Below are 19,095 nucleotides of genomic sequence, written 5' to 3'. Positions count from 1 at the left end.
CTGATGTGTGTACCGGGCCTGATGTGTGTACCGGGCCTGATGTGTGTACCGGGCCTGATGTGTGTACCGTGCCTGGTGTGTGTACCGGGCCTGATGTGTGTACCGGGCCTGATGTGTGTGTACCGGGCCTGATGTGTGTGTACGGGCCTGATGTGTGTACCGGGCCTGATGTGTGTACCGGGCCTGATGTGTGTACCGGGCCTGATGTGTGTGTACCGGGCCTGATGTGTGTACCGGCCTGATGTGTTCATATTCATATTCAGTTTTGTATTGTTTTTTATATAATTGTAGTGTAAGAGTTTTATGTATTTTTTATCCTAAGTGTTTATTGGAATGACATTTTGTTTTAATGTGTTTCTGCACGTTGCTGAGACCTACCTGTGCCGACTATTGATGTGACATACGAGGACCACAATGGAAATACGACTCTGACTTTATTGTGTGATAATTCCTCAAACAATGCAATGCATGTGATGGTTGTGGCCCAATTGGGTTTTAAATCCTGTGTGTATTTTTAACATATGTTGAAATTAGGGCTGTCAAAATTTATGCTTTAACTTTGGAGATTAATTTAAATTATTTAAAGCATTAAAATAAATTAATCTAGATTAATCTATGGAGTGAAACATCTTCAAGCTTAGCGCCGCGGATATAAGAAAGAGGTCTACCTGAGTCTATGTTGATGGTTTTGTTGAACATTTGTATTTCACAGGAGATAAACTGTATTCAAAGAAAGCTATTAAATAGTATTTAATCTAAATACACTTTATTTGTGTTGATTTTACATTAATTCCATGATTTTACTCAAGTAAATATCTGTTACAAGCTTCAGTCTTAAGTAGAAAAATGCTATTTTTAATCTAGATTAATCTAGATTAATTACAGAAAATTGTGAGATTAATTAGTAATTTTTTTGTGTATCTATTGACAGCACTAGTTTAAATAAATGCATTCATTCATTCAGCTCTGCAGAGGCAGCCTTACATTGTCGGACATCTCCAGGACGGCGAGCACGAAGAAGATGTACTCCTGGCCGCTCTGCAGCAGCTTGTTCTCGAAGTCGCCGTAGAGCTTGGCGTCTCCCAGCGTGAACTCCGTGGGGAGGTTCCGGAAGTAGGCGGCGATGTATGCCTTGGGCTCGGCCTGCCTCCTGAACCTGAGGCCCGGCTGGTCCTGTTTATCTCCTTCAGCAGCTAGTGTGGAGAGAGGGAGGGAGAGAGAGAGAGAGAGAGAGAGAGAGAGAGAGAGAGCGAGAGAGAGAGAGAGAGAGAGAGAGAGAGAGAGAGAGAGAGAGAGAGAGAGAGAGAGAGAGAGAGAGAGAGAGAGAGAGAGAGAGAGAGAGAGAGAGAGAGAGAGAGAGAGAGAGAGAGAGAGATAATATATATAGCGAGATAGAGAGACAGAGAGATAGAGAGAATATAGAGATATAGAGAGGGATAGATAGAGGCAGAGAGAGAAGCATAGATAGATATGTGGTTTATAAATTGTTTTAAACCACAAAGGCACGCGCACACACACATAGCTACACGCGGCACACACAGATATAAGGCCAATCTGTCCTAGATTTTTTTTTCATCATCATAGAAGCTCAAAATGCTGATTGCAAAAAGGCATAAGAACACATTACAGAAGAAAGATCACTGAGTGTATCCGTCTGCTTTGGACTATGAAATATTACGAGATTATAAGATTGTATGGATGGATTTTCAAAAAACCAAGACATTTGAAATATTATCCAACAGCTTCAAACAATAAATTTCAAAGCGACATTGTTCAATTACTCTTCCTTCAATGCAATCGGAAACTTTATTTTTTTTTGGAAGCAAAGCATCAATCTAACATGTTAAATCTAACAGCCTAACAGCCTAACAGCCTCCCGTTGGTGAGATGTAAGTGAGATTGAAAGATGTGAGATGTGAGAGCAGACTGCACCCTGCCAAATGCTACAGTACATGCATAGATTCATGTGATCCAAAAAGAGAATAGGTATGTATATACACATATTTGTAGAAACTAGAGATGCTCGATATTGGCTTTTTTACCGATATCGATATACCGATATTGTCCAACTCTTAATTTCCGATACCGATATCAACCGATATCAACCGATACCGATATATGCAGGGTTTCCCCCCCCCCCAAAAACTGAATAATTTCAGGTAATTAACACTACATATGTCTTGTTGTGGAATTAACATAACATTATGCATACTTTTGACAATAAATTAAATCAGAATTTGTTCTTACTTTCTTGCCTGGGTAAATTAAGGTTATATAAATGTAAAAATAAAAAAATTAAAAATTGAAAACCGATACCGATATCACATTTTAATGCCAATATCGGTAGGCCGATAATATCAGACATCCCTAGTAGAAACTGTATTATGATATATATATATATATATTAGAGCTGGGCCGTTAACGGCGTTAACGTGCTGCATTAACGCGAGACTAGTATCGCGTGATAATATAATTGACGCCATTAATCTAATTCTCAAAGTTGAGTGTGATGTATTGTCCTTAAATACTTGCCGTAGTGCTGTGGTACCCGGAAGTGATTGCACGTATGTACATGAGCTGTAGTCTGAATAAGGTGTCAAACTAAAGTAGTGGTCCGGTAATCATTGTTATACAGGTGAGGTTAAGAAGTCCTCAGGATATAACACAATTCGGCGATGAGGACGTCTGAATCTGCGCAATGCAAGAGAAGTCCGTCGGGACCTTTGTTTACCATGTTAGCTTAGCGAGTTAGCATGTTAGCTCACGTCGTATCCCAGCACTTGGAAACATCTACAAGAAGAGGAAATCCACTTTACACACTAAAGGAAGGATCGACTGGACTACCGTGAGTGTTTACAACAGAAATGGCTTGGGTTATTGGAAATATTGGACCGTTTGATGACAATGTGGAGTTATGGAACTGTTACACTGAGCGTTTTGATTACTTCATTATAGCTAATGGAATTGAAGAGGACAAAGTAGTTCCCACATTTCTGACTGTAATGGGGCCCGGGACATTTAACACTGCTGCGTTTAATTGCAGCAGTGTGTGTGAGTAGCCAGTCTTCTGCAGCAGCGAGAGACTGTTCTCTTTATCAGGCCATATTGTGCAGAAGAGGAGAGCTAGTTTGTCACCAGCCAATGTGAACAAGCTGGTCTGCCTGACTGGTGGAAGAAGGATAAATAGAGATTGGACTGATTGAGTCAAGCCATGTCACATAGTTCAAGTTTAAGTTTGAAATGCTTCTTTCTGTTTTGCTCCTGAGAGTGTGCTAGATACTGTACTGTTCTGTACTGGTAATATTATTTATTTGTGTTAACTTCTGAATAAAACAATTTATTAAACATCTTATTGAACATTATTTTGATATTTCATTACCAATTATCATAGCAAAACAGCTTTTTCAAACAGTCTGTAATGCATTTGGGAAACGGGAGATGGGCTCATAGTGTAATGGGCCACCTGGCCTGAGAAACGTAAGGAGGAAAGAAAAAGTAAGGACTTACTTCTGGTCATTATTTGGGTAGAACACACATATTTTGAATGCCTTCGGCAGACTTTTTTTTTTTTTTTTTTAGCCATTTTAATCTAGATTAATCTAGATTAATTCCAGGATTGCAGATCGATTAATCTAGATTAAAACAAATTATCTATGCTCTATATACTGTTTTAAACTGTGTGGGTATCAAACAGGAAGAAAGACTGTAAGGTTTTAAACTGTGTGGGTATCAAACAGGAAGAAATACTGTCAGGTTCTAAACTGTGTGGGTATCAAACAGGAAGAAATACTGTCATGTTTTAAACTGTGTGGGTATCAAACAGGAAGAAATAGTGTAAGTTCTTAAACTGTGTGGGTTTCAAACAGGAAGAAATACTGCAAGGTTGTAAACTGTGTGGGTATCAAACAGGAAGAAAGACTGTCAGGTTCTAAACTGTGTGGGTATCAAACAGGAAGAAATACTGTAAGGTTTTAAACTGTGTGGGTATCAAACAGGAGAAATACTGTCAGCTTTTAAACTGTGTGGGTATCAAACAGGAGAAAGACTGTCAGGTTTTAAACTGTGTGGGTATCAAACAGGAGAAATACTGTCATGTTTTAAACTGTGTGGGTATCAAACAGGAGAAAGACTGTCAGGTTTTAAACTGTGTGGGTATCACACAGGAAGAAAGACTGTCATGTTTTAAACTGTGTGGGTATCAAACAGGAGAAAGACTGTCAGGTTTTAAACTGTATGGGTATCACACAGGAAGAAAGACTGTCATGTTTTAAACTGTGTGGGTATCAAACAGGAAGACATATTTATGTATACTGCTGTGAAGCACACTGCAATTCTTGTATGAAAGGTGCTGTACAAATAAAGTGCATTATTATTATTAGGATCAGACTTTAGTTGTATGGTTGAGTCATATGAGTATGCAATGTGACATAACATATTTCTGCAGGGACGCTGAAATAAATAGGCTACCGTAATTCCTCTAATAGTAACCCCGGCTTGTATTTGTTTCAACTGTAGCGGGTACCAGGCTTGTATTAGGAGGAGGCCTGTATAAGAGGGAGGCCTATATTTCAAATTTTCAAACGGATCATAATGAATAAATCAACATTTTGTGTCAGTTTGAACCCAGTAAAATGTACTGGGTTCATTTATTGAAACCAAGTACTGTATGAAATAGTAAACAGTGCAATTACAGGTGGTCACTGGTCATTTCAACGTTTTCAAAGTGAAATCAAGTAACTAGCTCAGTATGCCGCTCAGTATATTAGTAACCCGGCTTGTATTAGGAGGCCGGCTTATAATTGCTTAGCTCAAGAGCGCACACGGCCATTAATAGAGACCCGGCTTGTATTTGAGACCCGGTTACTATTAGAGGAATTACGGTATATATAGTATATGCCTCTTCATCCATGTCTGCATCATTGATAAACCAACTCCATTTCAACTCCCACATCGAGAGCACATGGCCATGCTACTTGAAACGCCGGTGTCCCTAACCATGTGTCTGTCTTGTCTCTGTGTGTCTGTGTGTATGCTGCCCTGCAAATGCAAACTGTAGTCACTAAACATGTGTATGTATACCACTATATATATATATATATATATATATGTACCCATCTCAATGTGTATTTATACCACTGTACCTGTGCACCTCTACATGTGTATTTATACCACTATATCTGTACCTCTCTACATGTATATTTATACCACTATATCTATACCCTCTACATGTATATGTATACCACTATATCTGCACCCCTCTATGCATACCACCATTATCAGTACAGTTACTGCAGTTTGCCTTTGCAGGGCAGTACAAGTCTGTGCACGTAGGCTTGTGGGCACATGTGTGTGTGTGTGTGTGTGTGTGTGTGTGTGTCTGTCAGTCAAAAGTGTGTGTGTGTATGTGTGTGTGTGTGTGTGTGTGTGTGTGTGTGTGTGTGTGTGTGTGTGTGTGTGTGTGTGTGTGTGTGTGTGTGTGTATCTGGTTTGACTTGAGGGCTGTTGGCGGCCGAGCGATAATGTCTTCCATCATCTCCGCTGTCAACGCGGCTAAATCCAGCCGCCCTTGGGGAGAGCAGTGAAAAGGTTAGCGCCGATATTGACAAACAACAATAAATTCTGACGGAGGGACGACTTTTGGGCGGCGATCGGTCAAGGCTGCCGACAGTCACCTGTGGGCACGAGCGGAGGAGGAGGAGGCCCGACGGCGGAGTTATGTGGTGGGTTATGCTATGGACCAGATAGACATTGGATTTACCAGATGGCGATAAAACAATTGGAATATTATTTTTGGAATACTCCTGATCACAGGTAAGGACGATCTGACGTAAATTTTAGCTTGATCCTACAATGCTTTTATACAGATCGGGCTGATAAGCGTTTTTAGTGTTCAATACGAATGCCGTTACTGACAATCATATAATCAAAAACGACCCCCCCCCTCCCCCCCCCCCCCCCCCCACCCCCCCCCCCCCCTTTCATGCATTCATGATGGAACATAATACCTATGATATAGATTTGATTTAGGAATAATAGCGTGTACAGGCAAGAAACGGCAACGTCTATAGTGGAATTGACGTATAAGGCTATAACTCAGCATTTCGGGAATTACTCCAGACCGCTCTAAAACCATACTTATATTCACCACGGTATAACACGGGGACGTATGGATGGAAACATTTATGAATTAATTCCCGTGGTCAATTAGTTAAGAGTAAATACTTACTCTCATGAATCTCAGGTACTCTATGAATACCATGGAGAGCGGGTTCTGACACGACGCCGGGCGGTGATTTCCCGTCTCGCGGTACGAGATCCTAAGTGGACCTGAGGGTGGGTCTTTTAAAGAGTTAACGCTCCCGTATCAGAGTTGTAAAAACGCTGCTTCAGGTGGAGGATGAGGAGGAGGTGGATGAGGAGGATGAGGGGGAGGGTGATGGGGAGGAGGAGGTGGTGGATGAGGAGGATGAGGAGGAGGAGGAGGAGGAGGCGGATGATGATGATGAGGATGATGAGGAGGAGGAGGCGGAGGAGGCCGATGATGATGAGGATGATGAGGAAGAGGAGGAGGAGGAGGATGAGGAGGAGGAGGAGGAGGAGGAGGAGGAAGATGATGATGAGGAGGAGGATGAGGGGGAGGGGTATGGGGAGGATGAGGTGGTGGATGAGGAGGAGGAGGGGGAGGGGGATGGGGAGGAGGAGGAGGTGGATGATGAGGATGATGTGGAGGGGAGGAGGAGGAGGATAAGGTGGAGGGGAGGAGTAGGCGGATGAGGATGAGGATGATGAGGTGGATGGGATGATGATGATGAGGAGGAGGAGGTGGAGGAGGGGGATGAGAAGGAGGGGGGGGAAGCCATTAGCTATATGGAAGTTCTGCCGGCATTTCCGTCAAACTGCCCCCGTTAAAGAGTTACATAATCTCCGCGCGCTAATGCATTTAAAGCATGTGTGCAAAACACACCGCGCCGGCTCCACAAATTACCTCCATGGTCTGCAGATAAAAGTTGTCAAGTGCTTTGTGCATAAAGCAGTGGCCTCTTTTCCCTGGAAGAAGGGTAGCTGTGAGAGCAGGGATCGCAGCGTCCCTTCAGGTAATTATCGCGGACACAGCGAGAGTGGAGGGGTGGAGGGCGAGGGGGAGGGTGAATTGCAGTGCACTCCATGGCTACTCCATTCTCTCCTCATTTCCATATGAATAACGTTCTCTGGAGATATTTGCGTCAATCAGAGAAGCCCGGTTCTCCCTGCTCCTCCCTGTGCTCCTATTGTCTACTTCTGTCCACAAAGTGAGATCCTATCAACTCCCTTTCTTTAGAGGCAATGGGGCGTGTACTCCCCGTTATTAGGTCCGGCTCGAGTATATTATTTGGTCGGCAAAAGGGATAAGTGGTCTCAGAGGTCATTTATCATTTTCTTATTTTCTCATTTCTTATTGCTTATTCACCGCAACTGTAATAGCCCACATGGGTTTACTGTCTCTTAATATATTAGTTGTATGTCATAAATGTCTGGATGTAACGGTACTGTATATCTGTATGTCGTGTATGTCATAAATGTCATGATGAATTGAAAATGGGGAACCCTGATGTAAACAAGACGAAAGTCTTTCTCTGGTCTGCATCCTCGTTGTCTGTATTGAGCCGTACCGTATTGTACCCATTCTGCAATCTGTTAATAACGTTTTCAATCAATCAATATATATATTTTTTTACATTTATTTAACATTTATTTACCCAGGCAAGCAAGTAAGAACAAATTATCATTTTATTTATTGTCAAAGTATGCATACTGTTGTGTTAATTCCACGACAAGAGATATGTAATGTTAATTACCTGAAATGATTTAGTTTTTTGGGGGGGAACCCCTGCATATATCGGTATCGGAAATTAAGAGTTGGACAATATCGGTATATCGGATATCGGTAAAAAAGCCAATATCGAACATCCCTAGTTATTACCTAATTTACTGTGGATCCTTCTCATTATCAGTATCATCTGTATTTTTGTATACATGACTATGTTAAAATTGATACAACTTAAAAAAAAGAAATTTGAATATTGACTGTATTAAGTTTGAACCCAGATGTGACCCCAAGCCCAGCGGTTGGAGCGGAGGCTGCTTGAACTCACCTCCTCCAGGTTCATCTCATCGGGGCTCTCCCAGGGTTTGAAGAACTTGCCCCGCTGCTTCTTCAGAGGCACCACCACGATGTAGTAACCCCTGGGGAGGAAGAAGAAACATATATAATTCACACGCGGTCAGCCGAGGTCAAGAGGTCACCGTCCGAGTTCTCACCCCCCCCCCCCACATCAAAGTTGGGCCGTTCCCTTTTGAAGGTTCAAGTGGCTGCTGTACATCACCAGCCCCCCAGCGGAGCAGCTCGACTCTGTGCATTCTGCTTGTACTCAGAGCAGTGTTGTGAATTAATGAATTAATGACTTTATTTATTTCAAGCATAAATTAGAAAAAAATTAATAAAAAAAAAAATTAATAAAAATAAAGTAATAAACATAAAAAAATATAAGCAAAACAGTACTGTTCCAAAAGGAGTAGGATGAAGTGTAAACTTTTGTATTCCTACTAGGGATGGGTACCTTTCACATTTGAACCGATACGGTACTGGTACCGGTACCTGTGAATCGATACCGGTACCCAACGGTACCTTTTTTCGGTACTTTAGTCTCAAGAAAATTAATTAATCTACCTACCTCAGTCGTGAAAAAAATTATCCAAACTTCAAATAACTACAATTTCGACAGTTTTCGGCTTGCCATTGCTCCGACTGCTTTGTTGTTGAATCAAGTCAAATCCTAGGTAAGCATATATTGTGCGTGTGAACGTTGACATGAAAGTAAAAAAGGTTAAAACATTTTTTTTTTTTTTTTTTGGTATCTCACTTGAATCGATACTCGGTAGTACCGACGTGTTTCGGTTCGGTACCACAAAAGTACCAAATTCGGTACCCATCCCTAATTCCACCCCCTTCACACTCTTTTATGCAACTCATATTAGCTCATTTTCATACAACCCAAATGTCCACACTATGTGAAAAGAAAATATTATGAAAAGAAAATATCAGTAATAATACTAATGATAATCCCGCCGAGTACTAGCCCCTGGACAGGGACGCCAGGGCTCAAGTGGTCAACACAACGCCTCCTTATCCATATACCTCTGAGATATAATCCTTTTATATGTTTAAAGTACTCAACTCCGAGTCCTGGACTGATTTTCAGGACTCGTGACTCGGACTTGGACTTGAGCACTGATGACTCAGACTTGGACTCGAGCATTGCCTGCATCCAGACTCCGAAGGTGCAGACAAGGACTCGGACTTGTTAATTTATAAATACAGTTATTTATTTTGTATTTGTTTGTAATAGGCCCTACTCATTTGGCATAAGATATTGATGGCTATAGTGCATTTGTTTGGCTATTGTGTCACAAAGTAAATAAACTCCCTTTGAAACGGTGACCGCTGTGTCGTTTATGTTTAATGTCGACCTTTTTTATTTGTATGTCAGCTCAGACTCAAGCTTGATGACTTGGACTCGGACTCGAACTAGGGTAATGGGGACTCGACTTGGACTCTTCTTTGGTGACTCGGACTCGAACACTGGAGACTCGGACTCGAGATGTAGTGACTCGACTACAACACTGACTCATAGTATATATTCACATTCATTGCCTATATTTATTGTACCATATAATATAACCGATTGTATCTGCACCTTTGTTCACACTGTTTATTTTTCTTCTTTCTATCTAATTGGAGATTTGACCCGCATCCAGCGCTTGTGACCACATGTCGCCCGCAGTCAAATCGCACAAAAAACACCAGAAGTTTTTACATTCAAATTTCAATTCAAATTTCAATACAAATGTCTATTCAAATTTCAATAATTTTTTTTTATTGCAATTGTATTTATCCGAATTAATATGAGTGCTTGCGTTGGCCACCGGCGTGTCCTCAGAGTTTCGAGCGACACCCATAAACACACGGCTCTGTTGATATTATTGTTGAGACGCCAAGACGCTCACCGCAGCTCTGAGCAGACGGCTTCTGGAACTGCAATTGGTGCATCGGAAAATCGAGAAAATGACGATGGAGACAATGTGGTCACAATCGCTGCTCGCGGTCACATTTATGTCTTTCTCTACTATTACCCTGCCCATACCTGTATCTCCCCTCCCCCTCCCCTGTGCTGCTATGACGCCTGAATTTCCCCAAGGGGATCAATAAAGGAATATCCTATCTTATCGTATCTCCTCTTACAACGGAGGGACGGTGGTTCTCTTTCCACTTCCAGGAGCCCCAAATTTATGTGCATTATAGGCCACAGACACACATTTGGTTAAGATTTTGTAACTGTGGACGGCGGTCTGAAAACAATTTCATTGTCAGATATGATTTCGTCCAGAATTCCACAACTGCCTTTACTGTAGGAAAAGGAGACCACTGTGAAAACGATGGATATAGTTTGTGCCTGGATATTTTTTTTTTAATCCAAGATAGTTTCTGGGTGTTTTCTTGGTTTTGTCTTGTTACCAGTATGCCTCTGCACACCAGACATGTTGTATATCCCAGGTAGTTCATACTGAACAAGGGTCCGCAAGTTTATATAATCACCCGTTTCAATATAATATTTAGAATGTATAATTCATATTTGTATGTTTTTATACTCTGTATTTATTATAATTTGTATTATTTCTGATTGTCTTGTCGTTATTGTAGTTAATATTGTTGAAGTATTGTCCTGTGGTGTCTTATGTATTATTGTATTACTGTATTGTGTTGTGCTTGTTGTGAAAAAAATTATAATAAATGTGATAAAGAAAAAATTATATTTAGAATGTTTTATCTACACTGAAGAATCAACGGTTGTTATGTGTCGATACATGAGAAATATATAAACAAGCAAACTGTCACCTTTTCGCGATAGGCCCATTGCCAATTCTATCTATCTAGGTCGTCCTCGTGAACACACACGCGCATGCACGCACATGCACACACACACACACACACACACACACACACACACACACACACACACACACACACACACACACACACACACACACACACACACACACACACACACACACTCCTAGGGTGAATCCGTGTCAGTGTAAATGTTCATACATCGAGCAGCGCTACCAACAGAAAATGACACATGACACAAATGCAATTAACAAATCATGTTATTCCTTATCGTTAGATTAAGGGGCGATTTTCTTCCGTGTTTTCATTTGAATGTAGGCACGTCCGGGCGGCAGCCTTACACCTCGCCGAGGACCCCACACAGGGCTAATTAGGATCCGTTTCTTCGTTCACACGAGACACATGGATTTAGGAGGATTTTCATCCCTCCGTCGGGGCAGAAAGAATGGCCTCCTCCGCCAGAGGAGTGTTTTGCGTCTTGGTGTTCTGGGCAGAGCGCTAGCAGGAGAGCTAGCCAGGGAGGGATGCCACGCAGAAGAAGGCTAATGGGAGACTAATTAGCTTAAGCCCCGGCATGGGAGAGCGTGCAGGCCAATCACATATAGCGAGATCAAAAGCCCTACGATGCAGGGTCTGAAACGCCGGTCTACGATTGGACGCCCCCCCCCCCCCCCCCCCCCCCCTCAGCGACCGCTGGCTTTGTGTTGTAAGACTGGAGGAGAGTCCGTGGCCCTTAGCGCGGGGGAGCGGGCTTACGCAAGCCGGCTCGTCTCAACCTCTACGATGATTGAGGGGAATAGAATAGAAATCCTTTAATGATCCCGAGGAAAATTCGGCACTACAGATCGCTAAGAATAAACATTTAGGCAGTCAATAGGACTAAAATAGGAATAAGAATATAATAATATTAAAAATAAGAATAAAATAGAATAAAGAATAAAATAAAAAGAAGCGGGTGTTTTAATGAGACGTCGGGAGGAAGAGGAAGGACTTCAGGCTTCCAGGTCACTAACACGGGTGGCCGGCGATCAACGATGCAAAAGCTGTAATTGATGGCTCAAGTTTTTATAAATAAACAAAACGGGGGCAGCCAAAGACACCAGAGCGTTTTTTTTAACGAAGCCCAATTAAAAAGAGGCTAAATAGCCGACTCGATGCCCCGCACCAAACCAGCAATTAGAGCGGTCGGCTCCGGCTGGGGTGTAAAAAGTACCCAGCAATTATACTTAAGTGAAAGTATGGCTAAAAACACACTTAAGTAAAAGTGAAACAGTTTCTACTTTTAAATGTACTTAAGTACTAAAAAGTAAAAGTAAAAACTTTTTTTCTGACTGTCTATTCTTCTGATAGCAGGTGTTTAATCAAAGATGCCCTCTTTCTAGTATTGCACAAGGACCAATCAGGGGATTTGATTGGCTGTTTGTAAATAAAGTCCGGCCGCAGGATTAATAACGTTAACGTTAGTTCGGCCAGATAAACAAATATACTAATTAAAATGGTTGGACCTGCGAGATTTGTACTTTGTAGGTCTGCATTTTAAATGTAAGGAGTAAAAAGTATGTTTTTTTTCTATGAAATGTAATTGAGTAAAAGTACAAGTATACAAACCTAATAATACTTGAGTAAAGTACAAATCCCCCAAAACAGTACTTAAGTATTGTAACAAAGTACAATTACTCAAGTACTTTACACCCCTGGCTCCAGGTTCCGTCCTCATCACCACCCACCTGACTTTCTCGGCGGTCAGCACCGACGGCAGCTCCACGGTCACCATGCCGTCGGCGTTGGTCTTGCCGATCAGGTAGGGCTTGGTGCGCAGGATGTCGGGTGCCGTGGTGGTGGACACGCGGTGCTGGAGGCCCCCGGCGCTGTTCCCGCGGTTGGTCAGCAGGAAGGAGTACTGGGTCTCCGGCTGCAGGCCCATGATCAGCTTCTGGGTGAGCTTCCCATCCACCTCCACGCTCTGCCCGTCGTCGTAGAGGATCTGCGGGGGGGGGGGGGGGGGGGGGGGGGGGGTCACGCGGGGGGAGAGAGAGAGAGATAGAGAGGCTGCGTTAATGTTCAGCCACACTTTTAACCCTTTCACTGCCGCACGGCAAAGGGTTAAGCCTTTCACAACCACAATGCAGCGGGTTAACCCTTTCACTACCACACTAGCGTGGTAGTGAAATGGTTGACCTGATGTAGTGTGGTAGTGAACGGGTTAACATTCTGTATTGTCGCAGTGAAAGGGTTAACCATTTGGTAGTGTGGTAGTGTGATGTCCGAGATCTCCCATCATTCAGAACGAGGGCCGCGTATATGAATCCGCCTCGCACGGTTACGGTGGAATAAGCAGAACATTTAGTTGCTCCTCCCTGCTGGCCCAATGGGCCGTCCCAAACTCAACCATGTGATTGGTCTATCTCAAGCCCCGCCCTCTTTACTTGATACTCAAATCGCAACTGTTTAGATTAGATTAGATTAAAATGTGTTGTCATCATACAACATGCAACTACAGTACAACGAAAATAAGTTTGGCATCCAACCAGAGTGCAAATGTAACAGTAACGTGCAGCAGTAATATACAATGTACGGGTGATTCAACTGGGGTATAACATATATAAATTAGTACTACAGAGTAATAGTGCTAATCAGATGTATGTACAGAATTGTAGTATTAATATGGACAGTGATACAGGTATAAAGACACTATGGTAGTACAGATGGAGCTCTTCAGATTCTGTGCTCTTCTACTGCTCTTCTACCACTTTAAAACTAGCTCTCAGGTGTTATATTTCGGGGGTGACTGAGCTGACCCTGGCTCCCCAAGAGAACAAAGGGAGGGTACTTGACTCAAGTGCTCTCCCAGAGAAGGGGTCGGGTGCTCCTGCCCCCAGACCGCCATAATATTTTAGAAGACATGTTCTGGGCAGTCTGGTTTGGGGTACTGCCCATATGGAAGTGACTCAATGTGTAATAATAATTGTGTGAAAAAATCGGAAAAGATCGGTTGGAGCTGGGGCGATTGGGAATAATTAAAGTCCATAGTGGGAAGCAGTCCTTCGTGGCTCAGTGACTGAGCTGGCCCTGGCTCCCAAAGAGAACAAAGCGAGGGTACTTAACTTAAGTGCTCCCCCCAGGGAGGGGGTCGGGGGCTACTGCCCTCAGACCCCCAAGATAATTTTTTATACATGGGTTGGGGGCAGTCTGACTTGGGGTACTGCCCATATATTAGTGTTGCAATGCATGATAAGTAAACACAGTGAAAAAAGCTAAGGAATCAGATGGAGCTGGGGCATTTGGGACGAATACAAATGTAAGATGAAAAAGTCTCCCCAGCCTGATACACTGTGGGAGGCAGTGGAGGTGTGAAATATGGCCCGGTCCAGAACAATAGGAGTCACAAAATCAGTTTGGCCCGTGGAGTGGTAGAAGAGCAGTAGAAGAGCAGTAGAAGAGCGAATCTGAAGAGCTGTATCTGTAAGTCATAGCTAGGGAAGCGACAGTTGTGATTGGAGGATCAAGTGGAGAGGGCGGAGCTTGTGATAGGTCGATTGCAGATGGTTGAGTCTCCGCGCTTCTCAGGTTCGGTACTCACGGTAAAAGGTTGAGCAGCATTATAGTTGTCTGGGATCTCCCAGGTGAGCAGCACGGAACTCTTCATGGCAGCTTTCACATGGAAGTTTTTTGCAAACACTGCTAAAAGAAAGGGGGGAGCAGATGCTTTAGACACAAAACAAACACCTCGATAAACCAACCAACCAACGAGGGCTCCAGACCGACCCTTACCTGAGTGCGTTTCCTTTCAAAACCAGCCTGCCGTCCAGCGCTACAGTTGGACTTAAAGACTTACTCACAGTTGGACTTACAGACTTACTTACAGTTGGACAATACTCCCTTCTTACCTTCATATCAAACAACGGCTCTTTAAATCACTGACCTTTGCTCGGCTGACAACACAATGAGGGTCACATACTTACACCACTTAATTTATGTGTAATGTTCATTATGGGGGACTACAGGCTGCGCAAAGAGACGCTTCTATACCAGGTCCTCTGGCTGATCCCATTATTCTTTCAACTCCAGCCGTTTGACGCTTGCAGGGGGCTGTCGTTGCAAAAAGGTCGTAGGGACGGAGGAGGACGGAGGGGGGTTTTAAGAGGGTTTGGGGAATGGTCCTACCTTGATCCAAAGGCTGTGTCCTGAATTGGACACTAGGGCTATAGGGGCCAGAGCCCTTGCTGGTGAAGGCGCACATTTTGATATCGTAAGTGGTGTCCGCCTTGAGCCCGTCTAGGGCGATGGCGGACTCCGGCGCAGTGATGAAGAGTTCCGAGGGGCTCCCGGGACTGTTGATGTCCTTGTACTGCAGGGCGTACTTGACCACCAGGCCGTTGCGCTCCGGCAGCAGCAGGGGCTTCCAGCTGACCTGGATGGTGGTGGTGGTGGCGCCCTCGGTGGAGATGCTCTGGGGGTAGCCGCCGGGGAGGTCCTCGTTGGTAGTGACCTCCTTCACGGTCTCCTCGCCGAAGCCCACCTTGTTGCGCGCCGACAGGCGGAAGGTGTACGACGCCCCCTTGTGGATCTCTTTGGTGGTGTAGTGGTTCTCGCGCTCAGGGAACTCGATGACGGTCAGCGGGTCCACGTCCTTGCGGCCGAAGCGGAGGCGGTAGCCCTGCAGGGGGCCGTGGGTGAGGGCCGGGGGGTGCCACTGGAGGAGAGCGGTGCCCATGTTGGTGGTACTGACCATGAGTCTGGGCTTATCGGGAACTAAGGTGACCGAGAAAAGAAGAAAAATAATTACACATAATGGACACATTTTATCGTATTAATATTATTAAACATTTACATTATTAGATTATTAAAAATCAAAATGTAAGTACAGTATAACAAAAATAAGTTTAGCATCCAAGTGCAAATGTAACAGAGACGTGCAATAGTTATATACAATGTACATGTGTTTAAACTGCACTACTGAGTAATAGTGCTAATCTGATGTATGTACATGTAGTATTAATATGTACAGTGATACAGGTATAAATACAGTCATACTGGCCAGCAGCATAACTAGTAAGAGTAAATAAGGGATATGTACAGAATGATTTTTGTCGGTACCAAAATAGGCGCACTCAGCCCTGCTGTAAATTTGTCTCCACACACGGGTGTTTCACATGCTGTTGTTGTTGGACGTATACATACAGTAGCTACCATGGGCTACTTCTGATTGGTGAGCAATTGCTGGTACACGTAGAACACATCACTTCTGATTGGTGAGCATGACTGACACGCAATAAATCAAATCATTTCAATAATAATTTCAAATCTCAATTTAGATTTAAAATCGATTAAAATGTATGTATGTGTATAAAATAATTATCTGCAGGCCTTATTATATACTGTATAGATATGCAGTAAATATAAATGTAAATATATACGGTGTATATACAGACCTATGTACATGCTATCATACAGAGTTGTATGGGTAGACTATAGTATGATGACAGTTTTCATTCATACAAATCAAAAGAAACATCATTGACTTTTAAACCTTTGTACTAAGAACACCCTTTCTTTCTCCATCCCTCCATCTCTCCCTCCCTCTCTCCCTCTCTCCTCACCATCTCACACTTTGCAGTGTGTGTCTCTATGCCCTCAGGCAGGTGCTGCATGAAAGCCTTTTCAGTCGGATTAGAACACATTGCAATCATATGTCACATGCGCGTGTACCCTCTGAATACATTTCTGCACTGCCTTTGCATTTTTATTTATTTATTTATTTATTTTCAGAGATGTCAACTCTCAAAAGACCCCAATAACAGACGCCCAGGCCTCTGGCCGCCTGCTTATTTTATGTTGTTCCGTTCTATTTTCCCATTTGTATTTTAGATTATTTTTCTTTCTAACCCCTATGAGCATTCCAACGTCTATGCAGCGAGAAAGAGGAATTACAACTATTGTCATTAGCTGCATGCACACTTAACAGTCGTAGGGGGAAATGGTTCCCCTTATTCCCCGTCTCTATCTCTCTCTCTTCCTCTACTGAGTGCGATGTTCACAGCTGCATAACAGACGGGCACAAATGTATTTATTAAAAATGTGTTGGGATGATCACAAGATTGTCAGCGTTGACAGACAGGGCTGGGTGATTAATCGAGTTTCAATTTCAATCACGATTTTGGCTTCCCACGATCATAAAAAGATAATCAAGATAAAATGATTATTGTGGTGCATGCCGTGTTCCTCTCATGGTGTCTCGTATTGTAAATGCAGCGCACCCTTCACAGCGGGGCACTCGCCAACCCCCCCCCCCCCCCCCTTCAAGCCCAAACAGTAGTTTCAGCATCGTGTCGAGAGGGATGAGGAGCCACGGCGCGTTTCTCCAGTTATTCTGAAACATCTTTGGAAACGTATATAAGATGACAGAAAGGATGGATGGAGAATACGATGGTCTCAATCATGTTTAATTTGACTAGGATTAATCCATTACCATTCTCTCTACATTTCTCTCTGTCAGCCCAAGCGCTTATTCGGTCCCCCTGGTGTTGCTGTTCTGTGTTCTGTCCAGTGTCCAGCTACTCTATTGTCATTACATGTGCCTTATGTCTTACCGTACTGTTGCATAGTCTTACTGCCATAACATATCATCTAGTCCCCTATGTCTTACTATATTGTCGGCTGTATAGTCTTTGTGTCATAATAACATATTGTCTACTGTCCTATGTCATACTGGATCGTCTGTTGTATACTCCTAGTGTCTTGTCATCATACTGGATTAGACTGTACACCCTGTCTTTTGTCATGTTGTTGTACTGTTCCACTGTGTGACTATGTCTATAGTTAAACATTTTGTAGTTACTGTACAGCTGTACTTTTGTCGGCTCTTTGAGCAGGACCCCAGGAAGACTAGAGGCTCTTTCATGTGTCTCTAATGGGGATCCTTTAATAAACATAAAACACTGACGTTAAATCATGATACATGATTTCAATATCAATCAAAGTAATCGTGATGATTTTACCATAATCAGTAGATACTAGGGCTGTCCCCGACTAAGGATTTCGATGGTCGACTATGATTGGCCAAAATTTGCCGTTAGTGGACTATTGGTTGACAATTTTTTTTTTTTTTAATGTATAATATTTCTTTTATTTTTATTCTATAAAAAAAAATGTATCATTCCATTTGGGCTGTGGGGGGTGCTTAATGTCTGAAGGAGTCGACTGAAGGCTTCTTGTCCTCTGCAAAAGCATGCAATTTGTCCACTGATGGATGCATCTTGATATTTGTCTAGTCTAGTGTGTTCATTAGATGGGTGAAATCCTCTTTCAGTGCCTCTGTGCCTGTTTCCGTAGGCAGTTAGCCTCTGGTATGCGCGCCATTAGCGTTAGCCACGCTTCTAGGCCTCTTTTCTTTTGGAAATAATGATAAAAAAAATGTATTAAAAATGTTCTTTTACATTTATTTTTTATATATTCGAGTAAGAGGTTGGCCAGTCGACTACGGCTCCTTTCGACCGATTAGTCGACTAATCGACTAATAGGGGTCAGCCCTAGTAGATACTATATATATCTGTACATATCCCTTACCTACTCTTACTAGTTACGCTGCTGGCCTGGTGGGACTTACTATACCGCAAGAGGGTCCCTCACCTGCGCCGGTGGTGGTGATCAGCTTAGGCTTGCTCCGAGCGCCGTCGCCCTTCGTGGTGTAGGCTGCCACGGCAACCGAGTAGGTGGTCTCGGCCTGCAGCTCCGCAATGACCATTTCCTGTGGGGAAGAAGAGACGTTTTAATGCATACGGCGAACCACTTCTTCAATCACACGGGGGGTATGGGGAGGCGTGGATTAACCCTTTCCCTACCACACAACAAATAACCCTTTCACAACCACACTACAGAAGGTTACTCCTTTCACTACCACACTACAGACTGTTAACCGTCTGTAGTGTGGTAGTGAAAGGTTAACCTTCTGTAGTGTGGTAGTGAAAGGGTTAAGGGATGCACCGGAAGTGATAAGCAATCGTGTGTTTTCTGTTATGACGGATAAATCAAAATGTTATCAATATTGATATGATATGCTCTGTATTAAAGCAATAAGGTGTCAATGATATAGAAGCTACTAGTATACAGACTATGAAGACGTTGGTTTTAGACTCCTAGATAAGTCCCAC

General features: G+C 43.1%; 1 protein-coding gene across 1 annotated transcript in view; it reads right to left on the bottom strand.

Annotated features, from left to right (window-relative positions):
- LOC311226790 (receptor-type tyrosine-protein phosphatase delta-like) overlaps positions 1 to 19,095 on the bottom strand; it is a gene marked incomplete at its 5' end in the record, with an annotated part of 145,607 nt that overhangs the window by 39,998 nt on the left and 86,514 nt on the right. The window contains 7 exon segments of the mRNA XM_084312195.1: positions 985 to 1,166; positions 1,169 to 1,193; positions 8,133 to 8,223; positions 12,673 to 12,929; positions 14,526 to 14,626; positions 15,110 to 15,697; positions 18,575 to 18,692. Of these exon segments, the coding sequence (XP_084168321.1) occupies positions 985 to 1,166; positions 1,169 to 1,193; positions 8,133 to 8,223; positions 12,673 to 12,929; positions 14,526 to 14,626; positions 15,110 to 15,697; positions 18,575 to 18,692 (1,362 nt within the window).

The sequence above is a fragment of the Notolepis coatsorum genome, assembly GCF_963971535.1.
Source record: "Notolepis coatsorum genome assembly, chromosome: 4".
NCBI lineage: Eukaryota > Metazoa > Chordata > Actinopteri > Aulopiformes > Paralepididae > Notolepis > Notolepis coatsorum.
The sequence above is the reverse complement of the archived record's forward strand: the minus strand, read 5'-3'. Positions and strand labels throughout refer to the sequence as shown.